This window comes from Rhamphochromis longiceps, linkage group LG9, assembly GCF_057381845.1.
Source record: "Rhamphochromis longiceps isolate RC_006_pf linkage group LG9, R_longiceps_female_GT1.1, whole genome shotgun sequence".
NCBI classification, from domain to species: domain Eukaryota; kingdom Metazoa; phylum Chordata; class Actinopteri; order Cichliformes; family Cichlidae; genus Rhamphochromis; species Rhamphochromis longiceps.
The window spans coordinates 4,607,159-4,626,984 of NC_140565.1; the positions used below are offsets into that span (position 1 = coordinate 4,607,159).

The window sequence follows — 19,826 nt, forward strand, 5'->3', positions numbered from 1 at the left end:
TGCCTAAGGGAAGCATGTATGATGTAAACAGAATTGGTCCTAGCACTGAACCCTGTGGAACTCCATAATTAACCTCAGTGTGTGAAGAGGACTCTCCATTTACATGCACAAACTGGAGTCTATTAGATAGATATGATACAAACCACTGCAGTGCAGTACCTGTAATACCTACAGCATGTTCTAATCGCTCTAATAGGATATTATGGTCAACAGTATCGAACGCTGCACTGAGGTCTAGCAGGACAAGCACAGAGATGAGTCCACTGTCAGAGGCCATAAGAAGATCATTTGTAACCTTCACTAAAGCTGTTTCTGTGCTGTGATGAGCTCTGAAACCTGACTGAAACTCTTCAAATAAGTCATTCCTCTGCAGATGATCTGTTAGCTGTTTGACAACTACTCTTTCAAGGATGTTTGATATGAAAGGAAGGTTGGAGATTGGCCTATAATTAGCTAAGACTGCTGGGTCTAGAGATGCTTTTTAAGTACAGGTTTAACTACAGCCAGCTTGAAGGCCTGTGGTACATAGCCGATTATTAGAGATAGGTTGATCATATTTAAGATCGAAGAATTAATTAATGGCAGGACTTCTTTGAGCAGTTTTGTAGGAATGGGGTCTAAAAGACATGTTGATGGTTTGGAGGAAGTAATTATTGAAGTGGGTGGCTGTAGCTCAGGTGGCAGAGCAGGTCAGCCACTAATCAGAAGGTCGGTGGTTCGATCCCAGGCTGCCTCCTGGCTGCATGCCAAATATTCTTGGGCAAGATACTAACCCCATGTTTGCCTACAGGTGGCGCCAGTGTCCGGCAGCCTCACCTCTGTCAGTGCACCCCAGGGTGGCTGTGGCTACAATGTAGCTTGCCATCACCAGTGTGTGAATGTGTGTGTGACTGAATGTAGTGTGAAGCGCTTTGGGGTCCTTAGGGACTAGAAAAGCGCTATACAAATGCAGGCCATTTACCATTTAACTCAAAAGTATCGATTGGAGAAAAAGAGTCTAAATGAATATCAATGGTACTGAAATTAGCGTGACATAATGTTACATCTGTGGGATGATTGTTGGTCATTTTTTCTCTAATGATAAAAATTTTATTTGTGAAGAAGTTCATGAAGTCATTACTAGTTAATGTTAAAGGGATGGTTGGCTCAACAGTGCTCTGACTGTTTGTCAGCCTGGCTACAGAGCTGAAGAGAAACCTGGGGTTGTTCTGATTTTCTTCAATCAGTGACGGATAGTAAGATGTTCTGGCTTTGCGGAGGGCTTTCTTATAAAGCAACAAACTATTTCTCCAGGCTAAATGATGATCTTCTAAATTTGTGACACGCCATTTCCTCTCCAGCTTATTAGTTATCTGCTTTAACTATATATTTGAAAGTCATACCAGGGAGTCAAATACTTCTGATATGAGGCTTTCTTTTTTACAGGAGCAACGGTATCTAGAGCAGTACGTAGTGAAGAGGCAGCTGCTCTGCTCTCTATTTGTGAATGATCTTTGGCTTGGTTTTGAGAATGCCGGTATTTCTGACTGTTGTGTACAACAGTGGTCAATAATTCCATTTGCAAACACTGAAGCAGCTGTGTGTTTATGTGGAACATTTTTGATGATTAGATCAATAAAAAAAAATTTCCTAGACATTTTGATTTAGGTGTGGTGGGATTGTCAACAATCAGAAAGAGATTTATAGCATTAGAGTAAGCTTTAAATTCATCGCATACTGGATCTAGCCAATTCCACTTAAAGTTCACTATATTAAATTCAAATTAGATAAAAGATTCATTAAAGAGGTTAACCCATCGCTGACAGCTGAGTGTATTCTAGCAGCCAGTCTATAGCAGCCAGCATCTGTGCCGAGCGCCATAAACTCAAATTGCTTACTCACTGACTCAGAGAGCAGCACATGTGAATGGAGCTTGCTTTTGAGAAGTATCGTAATACCCCTACCCTTTTTAGTTTAATAACATCTGCATCAGAAGAATGTGCCCACACAAAAAGCATATCCATCTTGGAACATAAGCTACATACATTCAAGTAAACAAAATCAAGACCAACATCTAGATTTAAAATCAGCACTAGTGTTAAGCCTTGGATTGAAATCAGGTTCAGGATTTAGCTCAGATTATTCTTATGTCTTATTATTTATGCTTTAATGATATGATGCTTTAAATGCTTTGAGGTGTGTATAATGGAAAAGTAACATTGTCCTGAAGAACCATGACACAAATCACCTGGGGGAAGTCCCAGGTGTTTACCTAAAATTAAATTCAAATCAGTGATGTTGAAAAATGTTGTCCAGGTGTTTAATCCAGGAAATCAGCAATTGAAGACTGCTATATATTTTTTTCCCCCAGAGCTCAGGCACCTGGTTGATACACACATACATACAGAAACACTGGGAGACATCCTGCTGTCTTTGATTGGATCAACGAGCAAATAACAGGGATTCTTATTCCCAACATCAATCAGCTGTAGTTCAAACAATGAAGGCCTCCTTTTTAAAATAAGATACGATAGGATAAACCTTTATTAGTCCTACAAATTAGGAAATTTGTTGTGCCACAGCAGAAAGTGGACAGTGCAAAGTTACAGCAGCAAAAACAATGGAATAGGCTAAGATAAAAAAGAAAAACATACTATATACAATAGAATAAAATACTACATTGTCAAAAAATAATTACAATTAGTGTTATTACACATGTGGATGTGTGTGTTTGGTCAGCTGTGAAGTCTTTGTTGTAGAGTCTGATAGCAGTTGGAAGGAAAGACCTGCAAAATCTCTCTGCCCCACATCGTGGGTGCCGCAGCCACTGAAGCAGCTGCTCAGTGCTGTCAGAGTCTTCTGCATGGGATGGGAGATGTTGTCCAACAGGGATGACATCTCCTGTCATTCACCACCTCCACTGGGTCCAGAGGGCATCCTAGAACAGAGCTGGCCCTTCTGATCAGCCTGTTCAGTCTCTTCCTGTCCCCGATAGAGATGCTGCTGCCCCAGCAGACCACACCATAACAGATGGCTGAGGCCACCACAGAGTCATTGCAGGTCTTCAGGAGTGGGCCCTCTGACTATTGCAGAGTCAGCAGAGAACTTCTGCAGGAAGCACTGGTGGAGTTTTGGGAGAAGTCTGCAATTGGTGGTGAAGAGGAACGGAGGCAGAACTGTTCCCTGTGGGGCCCCCGTGCTGCAGACGACCCTGTCTGACACACAGCCCTGAGTTCTCACATACTGTGGTCGGTCAGTGAGGTAGTCCAGTATCCATGTTGTGAGGTGTTTTTGACCATAATGGCATTTATTGATGCATAGCTATTAAAAGTGGGATTGACCTAAACAAATTATTCACTAGAAGTGTACTATAATGTACAATATGAACTAAACCTCTTCAGTTTTGCGTTTTTAAGAGATTTATTGTGTTTGTTTAATGAATGTATTACGGATCAAAATATATCAAAATACTGAAGCTAAATATATTTTTATTTATTGTAGTATCAGAAGTCTGGGGGACTTTAGTGAATCTCCCATTGAAATGTCTACATGGGTTCAAGCGATCCATGCAGTTTAAAAGCATTCGTTGTTCTTCCTCTTTGAGTTTTTTTCCTTTTTTAAAAAATGTTTTTAATATTTTCTTTGGTGTATGTTTGTGTATCTGTGTGTGTCAATGTGTGTGTCTGTGTGCGTTCTCCAGACAAACCAAACAAACAAGCAGCTCTTATTCACAATATTTTCCAGTGGAACATGTGCCTTGGTCTTGACTTCCTGTTCACCAGGGAGGTTCTTCTGTTGTTTTTGTAATATGGAGTTCTCATCTTGTTCCATTTAAGTCACAAATTAGAGAGTCTACATTCAAGATAACTGAAACATATCTTGTACATTAAAATGCCAAAGTTGACTTGAACAAGACTGTCTTTCCTTCAGAATCAGCTCTAGTTGCAAATGAACGGTTTAGTGGTAAAATCAATAAGGTCGTTAGTCTGTCACACGGCTAACACAGAGAGGCAGACGATTATTCACTCTCACTTTTACAGTTATGGCCAATTTAGACACTCTAATTACCCCAACACAGATATCTTTGTACTGTCAAAGGAAGCTAGAGTATCCAGAGAGAGCCCATATAAGCACAGCGAGAACATGCAAGCGTAACACAGAAAGAACCCAGTCAGCCAGAGAATTTGATCCATAAATTTGAGCCATCACCTTGTAATTCATACTGGTCACCAAACATTAATAAATAGAATAAAATTGCAGGGTTTTTTTTTTTCAGAAGGAATGTGGATGCAGACCCAAATGTGGTCTTTTACAACAAAAAACAAACTTTAATTTAGATAAACAGGAAATCTAATGGCAGCCAAAATCCAACAAACCGGGGGACATATGAGAGCAGAACAACAGAGCACAAACAGTACAACCTGACGAAGAATACAAGCAAACTGATGGTTTCGGGGTAATCGGGGAGATGGGAAACTGAAACATGTAGGGAGAAACAAGGTAAGCAAGAGTAAGCATAGCACAAACTAAATGAGAGATATCATAATCAAACAGGAAGTAACCAAACACAGGAACATCTAACCCAGAAATCCATATTCAAAAGATATAAGTAGCCAAGGAGTACAGGAGAACAGAAACTCAAGAGAACTGCAAATTATGAATATAATTACCAAGGAAAAGAAAACCAAAACTGAGAATAACATTTTTGAAAAAAAAAAAGAAATACAGACAAAATACAACACTCTAAATGACAAGAACATAGAAGAGAAGACAGAAATAACATCTCTAACTTAAGAGTAAATTTAAGGCTTAAGATGAAAAACATTAAAAGCAAAAATATAACATTAAAAAGACATAATTAAGAAAATATCACAAATAAATCTGGATGTAGGGTTCCTTAGATTCAAGAACTTTATTAATTTATTCTTGCTATCAAAGGAGTTTTCAGCTCGATGTCGGTATGCGAGTGTGCTCTTGTTCTGACATTTTGTAATTACCTCTTTATATACATACACAAAAAAATCTGCCATATGGGAAACCAGAAAAATATGGTAAAATAATGTAAATTCACCATCATGTAAAAATACAGAAATTTTCCATAATAAAGTTGCTAAAATAATTTGTCGTCGCTGTAAAATAACATTGAATGTTTTATTTTAACAAATTTCTATATGAAATTACCTAACATGCTCTAACCCATCCATCCATCCATCCGTGCATTTTCTTCCGCTTATCCGGGGTCGGATCGCAGGGGCAGCAGCCCAAGCAGAGAAGCCCAGACCTCCCTCTCCCCAGCCAACTCCTACAGCTTGTCCGGGGGAACACCAAGGAGTTCCCAGGCCAGCTCCAATATATATATATATATATATATATATATATGTATATATATATGTATATATATATATATATATATATATATATATATATGTGTGTATATATATATATATATATATATGTGTGTATATATATATATATATATATATGTGTGTATATATATATATATATATATATGTGTGTATATATATATATATGTATATATATATGTGTGTATGTATATATATATATGTATATATATATGTGTGTATGTATATATATATATGTATATATATATGTGTGTATATATATATATGTGTGTATATATATATATATATGTATATATATATATATATATGTATATATATGTATATATATGTATATGTATATATATGTATATATATGTGTATATATATATATATATATATATATATATATATATATATATGTATATATATGTATATATGTATATATATATATATATATATATATATATGTATGAGGGGCCGTACAAGCCAAAATTTATTCTTTCACTCTCACACACATACATTCTTCTTCCACACACATATATTTTCACTCTCACATACATATATTTTCACTCTCACACACATATATTCTTCTTTCACATACATATATTTTCATTCTCACACACATATATTCTTCTTTCACATACATATACTTTCACTCTCACGTAGTTTTATTTTAATTTTTATATTTAGATATTTTTATTCTCATGTTTACACATATTTAACACACACATTGCAATATTATGCTCTCTTATACATGTATTTTAATCTACATATTTACACATTTGCACTCTAACATACATGCATTTTCATTTATGCATTCCTACATTTTGCTCTCATTTACATGCATTCAAAATGCATTTAATCTTACAAATAATATATGTATGTAAGAAGAGAATGCATACATATCTGAAGAAAATATATGTATGCAAGAGAATAATGTATGTGAATGAAAGAGTATAGTGGAAACGGAAGGAGTTTAATGGAAACGGAAGGCTGGGTGTCTGTACCGCTGTGATTGGCTGAGAAGCACGCGCGGGTCACTTTCAAGTGTCTGACAGCATGGAGGGGGGAGAAGAAACTCGAGTTCTTCAGCAAGCTGTCGGGTTGTTAAGAAATATTTTATCATCTCCTGAAACGGTCACATCGTTGTCCTCGTCACTTGATCGAGATGGGACGGGCTCAACTGCACCCAGTGTTATCCACAGCACGGTGGAAAGTGAGATGAGGGAACTTTTTAGATCAGCTAACACCCGGGTATCTTCAACGAGTCAAGTAGCTACACAGAGTTCGACTGGAGTGGGGCAGTCTTTGCGATATCAGACCCAAAAACACTTTGGCAACTGGAACTGCAGATCAAGGAAAAGGTAAGAACAAAACAGTTTGCCACTTAACTATACAACTGCGAAATACAAAATACGAAATGTGCTTTGCTGATTTAGCAACGCACTTTTTTACCCTTATAAATTTTTAGCCCTAGCTAATTTATTCAGCAGCATCCACATTAAAAACAGTAAAGACCGTGGCATTTATTTCAATATTAGTGGCTGTTTGTACTTGTGACCCGAGTGTAAGTTGATGCTTACTTTAAGATTACTTTATTAAATCTTCTTTATTAATGTGGGAGGTGGTAGCTACATTAGCCTGCTAAATAAAAGGTTGGGTTAATTTTCTTGTTGTTTTTGTTTAGTTTTGTATTTATTTATTTATTTATTTATTGGGGTAGAATTTTAATCTTGCTAGAAGACATCAATCCAACTCTGTGTTGTGAGTGGATCAATATCTGTACCACTGTAGAGGTAGATAAACATGGATGCCAAGTCATGCCTTCAGTCCAGTTTCTACAGTGTATGAAATAAGAAAAAAAGAAATATGATCGGTGTCTTTTTTGTTCTTTAGTCAAAGTAAAAAGTAATAGCAAATGTTTCTTTGTATGCCTCTCTGTAGAGCAGTAAAAAAAATCCTTATGCATTGTACTATATATTTATTTATTTATTTATTTAATTCAAGCGTCAGTGAATTAAAATGGTCAAACCCCAAAACATTTTCTATTTTACGTACAGTTTCCATTTTTTTTCAAAGGCAATTTATAGGCATGCTATTACTTTATGCATTTTTTTTTCTTTCAAATTATGTTTCTGTTATTTGTGTTTGCTATTATACTCAACTCTTACATGCACAAGCAACTTTAAACATATTCAAGTGGGCTAAATGGCTAGCTGCGATACTGGTTTTTTTTAATATAAACTGTGTAACATTTTATTTTATTCATAAAAGCTTAGCAACAGTTTAACGTGTAAGCTGGTCACTACCAAGTGACATAAGCAACTTTCTTAAGGAACTGATAGTGTCTAAGTATAGGTAAATAAAACAAAAGATACATAAATCTGAATATAGTTTCTGTTTTGTTTTATAGGGCCAAGACACATTATCATGATACTTTCAACAAAGATGTCATCCTTCTTCCATGGCCATCAAGCAGTGTTGTTGTCAAGCATCGCACAAAACAACATTTACATGAACAAGGGCATATATTGAATGGATTTGAATTCCAAAAATCCTGGGACCAGAAAACTGTCTCTGAACAAATAAGGGACGCCTTTGAAGATAAACTTTCTATTGATGTAAGGTAGGTTGTGCTAGCAGTTGAAACCTAATGCGACACAGCTTTTGTCAGTAGTCTTTTCGATATCTAGGCATTTCAAAGCTTTACATAACGATTTAAGTCAGAGAACAGGTAGACATGAATCAGTAAACTAAAATAAAAGAACCAAATCAGTTATCCTTTCTTGAACACTCCATTTTTGGCATACTTTTTTGGCATTTGTATAAAGTTTACTTCTGTTACTACTGGTTTCAGTCTGATTCAAAGAGGAAAACAAGATTAGCTCTAAAAAAGTTATTGGAACATTTTTGCTGTTTTGGATTTTAAACATTTTACAACTTACTGTAACTGTTTTCCAGCCTGGAGTTTCTGATGGCTTGTGGCAACAGACTGATTGCGCCCAAACTGCGAGCAGGACAGGAGCTGGATGCAAATCTCATACATAAAATTTATAAATCGAAAGCCCTATACATCAGACCATCAAAACCAATTTTGGTACGTTATTTGACTTTTGAATGAATCTACATAGCACTGTACAGTAATAATATGAAGACCAGAAATTGGTGCATAAACAACCTTTGAACTTTCTCATGTCTGTTCTTTTTAAACTTGCCTTTCACCTTTTGTAGTTGGATAGAATAGTACCAAGTTAATGTTCCTTTTTTAAAATGTTAATCCTAAGCTCTGGTATTGACTAAATTTACAGCTGCTCTGTTGGACTGTTTGTGAATTATAGAACGTAAGACTACTGCTGTTCAGGAGATGTGTTACAATTTTGTCTGCCTAGTATGTAAAAGTAATTGTGAGAAAGATCTATTAACTCTTGAAATTTCTCACCCTATGGTAGCTGGGATAGGCTCCAACCACCCCACCTCTGATAAGAATAAGCAGAAGAGGTTGGATATATGGTATTTAATGTTCAAATTCAATATATGTGAATTATTATAATTATTATTTTATTTCTAAGGATGATATTACAAGCTACAGCAGTGAGGAAAACTGTGAAGAAAACCCTGTTTCATCAAGGCAGCTGCGCTCATCATCTTCAGACAGTTTTGCCAGTTCAACAGCTGCCTTCCAACCAATCTCTGCTCCGACGCAATCTCCTGCCTCATCAGTTTGTAATGGAACATTATTAACGGAAACTCCTGCCTTGACCCATGAAAGTAGTATCTCACACAAGTACAGCAGCGCTTCAACAAACATTTCCTTCAGCCAGTTACCAGTGTCTTCATTGGAAATCTACCCTTCCACTAGTCAGCCTTCTACCTCATCATCTGCATCTTTAAGTGATCCAGTTCTGGTCCTGACGTGCCGAAATACCTCAAGCTCACCCTACCAGACCAGGAATCCAGAGAATCATTGTTCAGCATTACCCTCTACATCAACACACAGTCAATCTGTAAACTACGATAACTACCTTTCAATCATGACTCCACTATCTGACATGTCTTCTGATGATGAGGAACTTAACCAGGCTATACTAGCAAGCCTGCAGAGCGAAAGGTTAGTTTCAAATACAAATGTTTTACAGTAGCCAATTAAACACACCATATTTGTTGCAATCCAATACTGTAACCAGTGTTGTGAAGGAGTGTAATCCATCCTCAGATATTTATATGCATATATGATATTTATATTTGCTGTTAACAAAACAGTTTTTTGAATAATGTCTACAGAGTCAAATGATAATGCTGTAATGCTGGCAAATTTTATTTTATTTGAAATAGGCAGCGAATTTTTAACAGCCTATCTGACAATGAAATGAAATTTACTTATTGTGCATTGAAACTATTTTTCTTTGCTCTAGTGCTTTCTAGTTCTCCAAAACATATAAACAATATAAAAAGCCACTGAGCAATATACTCCTTTGTACATTTTGCTTATGATTATGATAATTTCCTTTGGTGATTAATAAAGTATGCTGATTCTGATTTTGACAAAACTTTGTATGTCCTTGTAGCCCTTGTATGTGAATGTTTTTACTGATGTTCTTTTCAATATTTTTTTCTTTTTTTTTCTTTTCTTTTTTCTAATCCTACAGGACTTCAAGTTGTTTGGTATCAGCAAAAGATATTTTGGAGGAACTTTCTGCAAAAGTAAACCAACAGAAGAAATGCAAGTTCAACATTAATAGATCAACAGTCCTGGATGGAGCAATTAGAGGTTTTAAACGAGCGACATATGATCCATGCCACACAATTTCTGTCAGGTTTTCTGACGATATGGGAGTACCTGAAGAGGCTGTTGACTTGGGTGGACCAAGAAGAGAATTTCTAAGACTTCTGATCGAAGCTTTGCCCCTGTCTCCAATGTTTGAGGGTGAAGAAGGCAAAATGAACTTGGCGCTTGATAGTGCTGGTATGTATTGATTTTAGGCTGATATCCCTGGAGTAATGCAATAAAAAAATCATTTTTATGAAGTTCTTGTCAAGCGCTTTCATGCATCTATTGACATGTAATGTTTTTCATTATTTCTAGCCATGAGAGAGGACAGGTACTTCATTGCAGGCAGAGCCATTGCAGTAAGCCTTGTACATGGTGGTCCACCAGCAGGCTTTCTGTCCCCAACACTCTTCTCTTGCCTTGTTGATGGCCCAGATTTGGCTAAACCAGTTTTAGAAGATGTTGCCGATAGTGACCTGCGTGAAAAAATTAAAAGGGTAAAACTGATTTGTCAGTTGTTGGATAATGTTTTAGTATTGTGTGCATTTCGTTCTACTCCATGTATTAATTGGGGCCCATTAATTTTTTATTTTTTTATTTGAAGGTTAAAGAGTGTAAATCCTTTGAAGATCTGATAGTAGCAACTGAGCCACTTCAGGAATACTTAGCCAATACTGGCTGCCTGAGGCCGCTACGGAGGCTGGAAGACAAGGATCTGCTTATACATGACATTATCATGTTCCAAGTAATACACAGAGTCCGTGGTCCATTTGAAAGGTATGTATGTATGTATTTATTGTTGTCCAATAAGTAACTCAAACCCATGCTGATTGCCTTGTATTCTGGGAATTTTGTGTGACATTTCTTTATGTGTAGGTACACCATGCCTCCAAAGGTGACAGCATCACATGAAAAATGCAGATTTGGGATATATACTTTTGATGATGTGAATAATCTGAAGTAAAAATTATTGTATATATAAATTCATATGTTTTAGATTATACTTCTTGGATCCATTCATTTTTGATGTGATTTGTGATTTTAAAGGTAATTCTGATTATCATTTAGATTTCAGGATGGACTACGGACACTTGAGGTGCTGGACAAAATCCAAGATCACCCAGAGAGTTTTCGCACCTTTCTATGCTGGTCACCTTCAGTGCTTACAGCTGACCTTCTTGACAGCCTCTTTACCATCCGCCTTTCTCCAGCTGGGAGCAATAAAAGGCAGGCTGAAGCAGTTGTCATTAGTTTCTGGAGAGACTACCTAACAGATGCAGAAGGTAAATTTAGCGTTTTAAGCATTGTGTTCAATTTATAATGCAGTGCATCTTTTCATTGAATCAGTTAAAAGTAGAAATGCTTGCTGTGTTTTTTGTCTTTAATGCCATTTTTGACAGTATTGCTTTTCCTTTAGATCAAGACGGAACACAGAAGCTGGGGACAATTCTTGCCTTCGCCACTGGAGCCAACACTGTTCCACCAATTGGCTTCTCTCCACAACCGTCCATTGAATTTCTTCACCAAGAGCCAGATGCACAAACCATGTCTAAACTACCCATTGCAAACACGTGCATCAATTGTTTAAAGTTACCACTTCATACCTCTTACAAAGACTTTCAGGAGAATATGGACTTTGCATTAGGTAATACACATGGTTTTGGAATAGCTTAATTCCTGGTCAGGTTAGTATGCTAATCTGAGTTTTGCACTCAGTTAAATTAATGAGTGTCAACCATTAAGTAATTCTAAGAGGGGGGGGGTGTTTTGAATATCATTGCATTTTCTTTCCCAGAAATCAAACAAATGTTCAAAATGTTCCACCTAAAACACCAATTAACACGCTTGAGACCAAGCTGAATTTACTTTATGTTGCCATATTTCATATGTCACCCACCTATTTTGTGATTGGAGGCTCTGTTTTTGCATTGACCTTTTAACAAATGTTCATTTGCTTCAAGTCTTTTTGCTTGTCAGGGTACCATTCTACAAGTATACAATAGTTATATATACTAACATAATTCAATAATAATTTTTTCATTGCATTAATTTATGTGCATTGTGATTATTTTTGTTTTCTAGCTTTGTACTTGTTTGTTGCTTTTATTCTCTGGTGTTCTTCAATATTGTTTATCTGACACTTCTATTCTATTTGATCAGTGATCCATGTTTGATGTATTGACTGTATGACTGTATTAATGTTAATGTTATCAGTTTGAGTCATCTTGTTCCAAGACAATACATCTGGTGATTGTGATGACCAAAAACCTCAATAAAATGTGGTTGCACAAATTTATTTTTTCTTTTAACAAGGTGTTTTAAAACAAAACATGGTTGTAAAATCTCAACACACTCACATAATACAACTCATAAATTCTTTAAAATTGTATACAAACCGTAAACATGCATGTAAAGGTTGATAGTAGCATTCTTGAAATTTAAAGCTGTGACTAAACTTCTAATAATACTGAACTAACAACAGTCTTGGCACTGTATTCTTTTTAAGCTGCACAACCACAATTACAGTAAATGAAATTTCTCCAGAGGCCTTGTTGATATTTTAGGATTGTCTCTCAAGAAAACGAACAAGGTTGCAAAATAAATCTATACCGTTATTGCCATCATCTTCAAATGGATCAAAGGTCTGTTGAAGTGTAACCATCATGGTGTCACTGATGGAAATGTTAATTGATGGAACAACGACATTATTGTTTGTCTCCAGCTCTGGCAGTGGTCTGCATTCATCAATACCAAAGTCATTTTCACAAATACCATTCATATTTGGGTTATGTATTCCTGCATTGTTGATAATGCCCCTTTGCCACAGCTGAAGAGGGGTTTGCCCTCCTTGTGTTGAAAGTCCATGGTTATTCCACTGGTTCTGAAATTCTGTGGCAGCTCTTTGAATACGTGGCAAATATATATAATGAAGACAAAATAAATGGACCTCATTAAGTGAATCTAATACACCATGCTCCTCCATAAAATTGAAAAGATTAACAAAATGATATGAGACCACTCGATTTAATTCTGCCCATAATCGCTCAATTCTTTGATTATGCACAGACCTGCCAGTGATAACACTATGCCTGTTCAGTCCTTGCCTGTAAAGCATGAAACGGGCAACACCAGTGTTTTCTAGTCCATGATCACATCTCACGCTGGATGGCATTCCAAAGTTCTGAACACCAACCATGAACAGTGACAAAACACTTGATGCCCTGTTGTTATCTAAACACGCAAGGTAGATGATGGTTCTACTGAAACCATCCACACAGCCATGGAACACCATCCTCCATCTCACAAGTTTGTGGTTTCCATCTATATGCCTATAGAAAAATGAAATAAGTAGAAGTTATGTATGGGGAAACTATGACATGGTCAAGGATATGCACACGTTTGAGTAAATAAAACAATGAGTTATTTTGCTTTAGATAATCCATTTCGCTATAGACTTAGAATCAGGACTGTTTTTCTGTTAGAATTTTCTCACCATAACTGATTGGGGAAAGGAACACTGTACAGTCGTCGACGTATTGCATTGCATCTTCTGAGGGAACGTCCAAAGGGGTCAATTTCTTGTAGACTTTGTCTTACACGCCACCTTTGGATTCATAACCCACGTGATCTCAAGCTGCCATGCACATATCGTTCACCTGCATTTGTGGTATACTGAAGGATTTCCCTAACAACCCTGTTCAGGTTTTCATCGGATAATGTTGCATAAGTCAGTGGCTCAATGCCAAGGTCCTCTCTGTGCCTGTACAGAGTACGGGAGCTAACCCCTAAGCATGTTGCAATGCTTTGCCAGTTCATTCCAAGAGATACTAAATGAGATATTTGCTCTCTTGAAATGCTGTATCGCGGTCGACCTTGAGAGCAAGTCATGAGAGGTGGAGGTAGCAAGACAAGTCTGTTCTCAGATGTAGTTCCTTGTCTGGTTTCATAAGCAGTCAGTAAAAAAATTAGCCATCCATTTAAGGACTGTAATGTATTCACTGCTTCTCTATTTCTTGCATCGTCAACAAATCTTGAGATGGACAAAATTCCAGATAAGGTTTGAATGTGATCACCAAGTTCTCTATGGAGCCTCTGACGAACAAAAGAATCTGTAGCTTCTCTTTGAATTTGTTCCAAACATTCTAATACATTATTTAAAAAAGTTCTAATGTCATTTTCATTACTACTTACTCGACAAATTAACTGCAATACTAGCAAAGAAAGCAGGACAACTTTGAACAGCTTCATTGCTTGGTTCTTCTGGTTTAGGTCTGGGTATGTCAAGTAAGTTCTCCAAGTGTATTACATTTCCTGGTTTAAGAATAACTTCCTGCTTAAAGGATTAACTTCCTGTGTTAGGAAATGCAGATGTGAATGTCAGAGTGTATGTATGCAAGGGTAAAGGATAAACACTGGGATTGTATGTGTATATGAGTATAGGAGTACAAATATATATGTGTTGAAAGGTAAAGGGTATGTATATATATGTATGACTAGAAAGGGCTGCACCTGCAAGGAGAATAAATATATGTCAACATAAAAATATGTAGCATTAAGAAAAATAGAATACATGTGTGTGAAAGGAAGATTAATGGATTTATGTGAGAGTGAATATACATGGATATGAATTAAGAATAAAGGTGTGCGAGATGACAATATATGTATGTGAGAGTGAAAATATATGTATGTATGTGAGAGTGACAATACATGTGCATGAAAGAAGAATATATGTATGTGAGAGTGAAAGTATATGTGTGTGAAAGAAGAATATATGTATGTGAGAGTGAAAGTATATGTGCATGAAAGAAGAATATATGTATGTGAGAGTGAAAATATATGTGTGTGAAAGAAGAATATATGTATGTGAGAGTCAAAGTATGAATTTTGGCTTGTACGGCCCCTCATATATACGTATATATATATATACGTATATATATATATATATATATATATGTATATAGGCAAGGCAAGGCAAGGCAAGTTTATTTGTATAGCACAATTCAACAACAAGGTGATTCAAAGTGCTTTACAGAGACATTAGAAACAAGAACAAATAAAAAGCATGATTTAAAATTGAATAAAACAAGCAAATAAACTAACTAACTAATTAACAAACAAACAAACAAACAAACAACAGTATATAAAATCAAAACAGATAAAATCAGAACAGTAGATAAAATCAGTAGTTAAATGTAAGTTTTGAAATTTAAGCTTAAAGTGTGGATTTGGTGCTTTATTCAAATGCAGCTGAGAACAGGTGAGTCTTCAACCTGGATTTAAATAAACTGAGTGTTTCAGCTGATCTGAGGCTTTCTGGGAGTTTGTTCCAGATATAAGGAGCATAAAAGCTGAATGCAGCTTCTCCGTGTCTGGTTCTGACTCTGGGAACTGATAAAAGACCGGATCCAGATGACCTGAGGGATCTGGATGGTTCATACTGGGTCAGGAGGTCATTGATGTATTTTGGTCCTAAACCATTCAGAGCTTTATAGACCAGCATCAGAACTTTAAAGTCTATCCTCTGACGGACAGGCAGCCAGTGTAAGGACCTCAGAGCTGGACTGATGTGGTCCACTTTTTTGGTCTTAGTGAGGACTCGAGCAGCAGAGTTCTGAATGAGCTGTAGTTGTCTGACTGATTTTTTAGGTAGACCTGTAAAGATGCTGTTACAGTAATCAAGCCTACTAAAGATGAATGCATGGACTAGTTTTTCCAGGTCCTGTTGAGACATCAGATCTTTTATCCTTGATATATTCTTGAGGTGATAGTAAGCTGACTTTGTTATTGTCTTAATGTGTTTTTCTAAGTTTAGGTCTGCATCCATCACTACACCCAAATTTCTCGCCTGGTTTGTGGTTTTTAGATGTATAGATTGAAGTTCTCTGGTGACCTGTAATCGTTTTTCTTTGGCGCCAAAGACTATTACCTCAGTTTTGTTTTTGTTTAGCTGGAGAAAATTGTGGCACAACCAGTCATTGATTTCCTCAATGCATTTACCAAGAGCCTGTACAGGGCCTCGGTCTCCTGGTGACATTGTGATATATATTTGTGTGTCATCTGCATAGCTGTGATAGTTTATTTTGTTGTTGTTTATAATCTGTGCCAGTGGGAGCATGTAGATGTTAAACAGAAGGGGTCCCAAGATGGAACCTTGGGGAACTCCACATGTGATACTTGTCTGCTCAGATGTGAAGTTACCTATTGATACAAAGTATTTCCTGTTTTCTACGTATGTTTTGAACCAGTTTAGTACAGTTCCTGAAAGACCTGTCCAGTTCTCCAGTCGTTTGAGTAATATGTTGTGGTCAACTGTATCAAATGCTGCACTGAGATCCAGTAAAACTAGGACTGACATTTTTCCACTGTCTGTATTCAGACATATGTCATTAAACACTTTGGTCAGAGCGGTTTCAGTGCTGTGGTTCTGTCTAAAACCTGACTGGAAGGCATCGTAGCAATTATTCTGTTTTAAGAAGTAACTGAGCTGTTGAGAAACTGCTTTTTCAATGATCTTACTTAAAAACAGGAGATTTGAGATCGGCCTGTAGTTGTTCATTTGTGTCTTGTCAAGATTGTCCTTTTTCAGTATAGGTTTGATTACAGCAGTTTTTAGTGGTTCTGGAAACACACCTGACATTAAAGAAAAGTTGACGATCTGTAACAGGTCTGACTCTAAAGTCTTTGAGACCTTTTTGAAAAAACTTGTTGGCAGGACATCTAAACAGCAAGAGGAGGAGTTCAGTTGACCTAAGATGTCCTCCAGGTCTTTGCTGTTAATAGGTTGAAACTGTTTCATGGTGTTTAAACAGTTTTTTGGTGGACACAGTACATATCCTGGATCTGCTGTTGATGTACCAATTGCTTGTCTAATTTTTTGGATTTTTTCAGTGAAGAATTTGGCAAAGTCATTGCAGGCCATGGTCGAATGAAGTTCAGCTGCCACTGGCACAGGAGGGTTTGTTAGCCTGTCAACTGTAGAAAATAAGACCCGAGCATTATGGCTGTTTTTAGTGATGATGTCAGAGAAGTAGGACCTCCTTGCACTCCTCAGTTGTAAATTATAATTGTGAAGTTTCTCTTTATAAATGTCATAATGAACCTGGAGGTTTGTTTTTCTCCATCTGCGCTCAGCTTTCCTACACTCTCTTTTTTCATTTTTCACCAGTGTGGAGTTTCTCCATGGAGACTTTTTCCTTCCAGAGATAACCTTCACCTTAATGGGAGCAATAGTGTCCATTACATTTAACATGTTAGCATTGAAGCTATTGACGAGCTCATTGACTGACCCTCTGGGCAGGTCAGGTGTTAATGGGAAGACCTGGTTTAAAATTGCACTACTGTGTTCAGTTATACACCGTTTTGTGATCACTGTTGTTGATATATTTGTGTGGGCTGAGATTTTACTTTCAAAGAAAACACAGTAATGATCAGACAGGCCCACATCAGACACAGTAACCTTTGAAATGCTCAGGCCTTTGGAGATCAGTAGGTCAAGAGTGTGTCCTCTATTATGTGTGGCCTCTGTTACATGCTGAGTCAGCCCAAAGTTGCCCAGAGTGTTACTCAGGTCTTTAGTCCCTTTGTCCTGAGGGTTGTCCACATGAATGTTAAAATCCCCAACAATAATTACACAGTCGAAATCAACACAGATCACAGACAGCAGTTCACTGAGGTCATTAAAAAAGTATGTGCAGTATTTGGGAGGCCTGTAAACATTAAGAAACACAACTTTGGATGGGGCCTTCAGCTGTAAAGCCACATATTCAAAAGACTGAAAACTTCCAGGAGATAGCTGTTTACATTGAAATGATTCATTAAATAAGACAGCAACCCCCCCTCCTCTCCTGCTCACCCTGGCCTCACTGATAAAACTGTAGTTAGGAGGGGTCGTCTCGATGAGAACAGCTCCACTGTTACTTTGGTCCAACCAAGTTTCAGTTAGAAACATAAAATCAAGGCTGTGCTCAGTGATTAAATCATTAATTAAAAATGTTTTCCCAGCTAGAGATCTAATGTTTAATAAAGCCAACTTAAGTGTTTTAGAGGTATTACTTGTCCCCTCGTGTTTGGGAGCAGTCTGTGGCACACAAGGTATGTTTACTATGTTTAAAGATCTTTTAGAGTGCAGCTCTCTGTGTTTTGACCAGGCCACATGTCTCCTGTCACCTAAAAGTACAGAAATTTTAAAACCTTCTAGTAAACAGGGTCCCAGCTTCTCCTGGGAAAAGTCATCACTGCCATAATCCTCACAGCCCGGACCCTTCACACATCACGCATCAGACTGCGGAGACAGGGCATGAAGAGGAACTAAGGGGGGCGAGGCTGGGCAATGTGACTTCGATTGCTCTGTTGAGGGTGGGGCTCGATGGCGAACCTTTGGCCGCTCTGGTGGGGGGTTTATGGGGGACAAAAAGGGATTGGGACGGGGGGTAGATCTGAGCCCAGCATTGACCCGCTCCATCATCTCCTCAGTGAATTTCAGGTGTGGGGAGGAGGGAGAAAGCGAGGGGGAGGAGGGTGATGGCCTGTCAGGGGTTTGGGGGACTGGGGAAGGTCGTGGTCCCTTGTCCTGGTCGTTGGTGTTGTTGAGAGAGTTGGAGGCAAATAGGGACCCCTCTTCTTGCCTTAGATGTCTCTCCTTTCTGAGGCTCTTCCTCAGATGCCATGGATGTCTCTCCTTTCTGAGGCTCTTCCCGGGTGGGGGCAAATGGAGCTCCTCCTCAAGGTTTCTGCTGGGCTTTGTCTGTTCTTGGTGTACTGTTTGTTCCTCTTTATGAGATAACTCCTCGTTTATCTCAGCCTTGGCACCAAGCACGGATGGATGACGTATGGAATAAAACAAGTTGGAGGTGAACAGTTTCACCCCTGACTTGTTAAAATTAAATCCATTTGCTTTGAACAGATGCCTGCGTTCCCAAAAAATATTAAAGTTGTCGATAAAGTGCACTGAGTGGTCAGCACATGCTGATATAAGCCATTTATTCAGTGTAAACAACCTGCTGAATCTCTCGTCTCCTCCTCTGACCGGCGGTACAGGTCCACTGATGAATACAGCTGCATTCAGAGAGTTTACAGTATTTAATAATCCAGTAAAGTCCCGTTTCAGAACCTCCGACTGTTGTTTGGACACATCGTTTGACCCTGTATGCAGAACAATGTTTGTCACAGTTGGATATTCATCTGCAATTTGAAGAATTCTCTCCTTCAGGTTGTTGACCATATCGTTAGGAAAGCAGAGGACTTTAGTGTTCTTACCGCACATCCTTTGTACATCCTTTACGGCAGAGTCACCCACAATCAGAGTTTCAGGCCTAGCCTTTAGCTTTCCCTGTGGCCTTTCACTTTTCAACAGATTTTCAGACCTTATTTCGCTGCTTTTAGATTGATGGTTGTCCGATATAGATCCAGGTTCCTTTGATAGTGGAGCAAATCTATTCTGCAGTTTCACATTCAGTTGTTTTGGAGGTTTGTTGTTAACCTTCCTATTCACGGTTGTCCAGTCCTGTTTCCTCCCGTATACAGGGGTAGAAGAGCTTCTCTGTCTCGTAGGAAGTGAAGGCCAGTCGGTTTCAGAGATTTCAGCTCGCTGTGCCCTGCCTGTGATACGTCCTCCCCCTTCCAGGAGACATGATTTATGTCTTGGTTTTGCACCAAGACAGTCTAAGGGGGGATTATCACTTGAGGATTTATAATAATGCACAGAGTCTACTTTCTTGGTCATGTTATCTGTGCTCCTT

General features: G+C 37.8%; 1 protein-coding gene across 1 annotated transcript; it reads left to right on the forward strand.

Moving 5' to 3' along the window:
* Nucleotides 1–6,175: 6,175 nt before the first annotated feature.
* On the forward strand, nt 6,176–12,237 carry LOC146661564 (uncharacterized). Its single transcript, XM_085417734.1, has 9 exons — nt 6,176–6,685; nt 7,735–7,947; nt 8,283–8,418; nt 8,891–9,429; nt 9,968–10,284; nt 10,405–10,586; nt 10,694–10,866; nt 11,158–11,372; nt 11,507–12,237. The coding sequence occupies exons 1-9, from the start codon at nt 6,381–6,383 to the stop codon at nt 11,761–11,763; spliced, it is 2,337 nt and encodes a 778-aa protein (XP_085273860.1). The 5' UTR covers nt 6,176–6,380; the 3' UTR covers nt 11,764–12,237.
* The last annotated feature ends 7,589 nt before the right edge of the window (nt 12,238–19,826 follow it).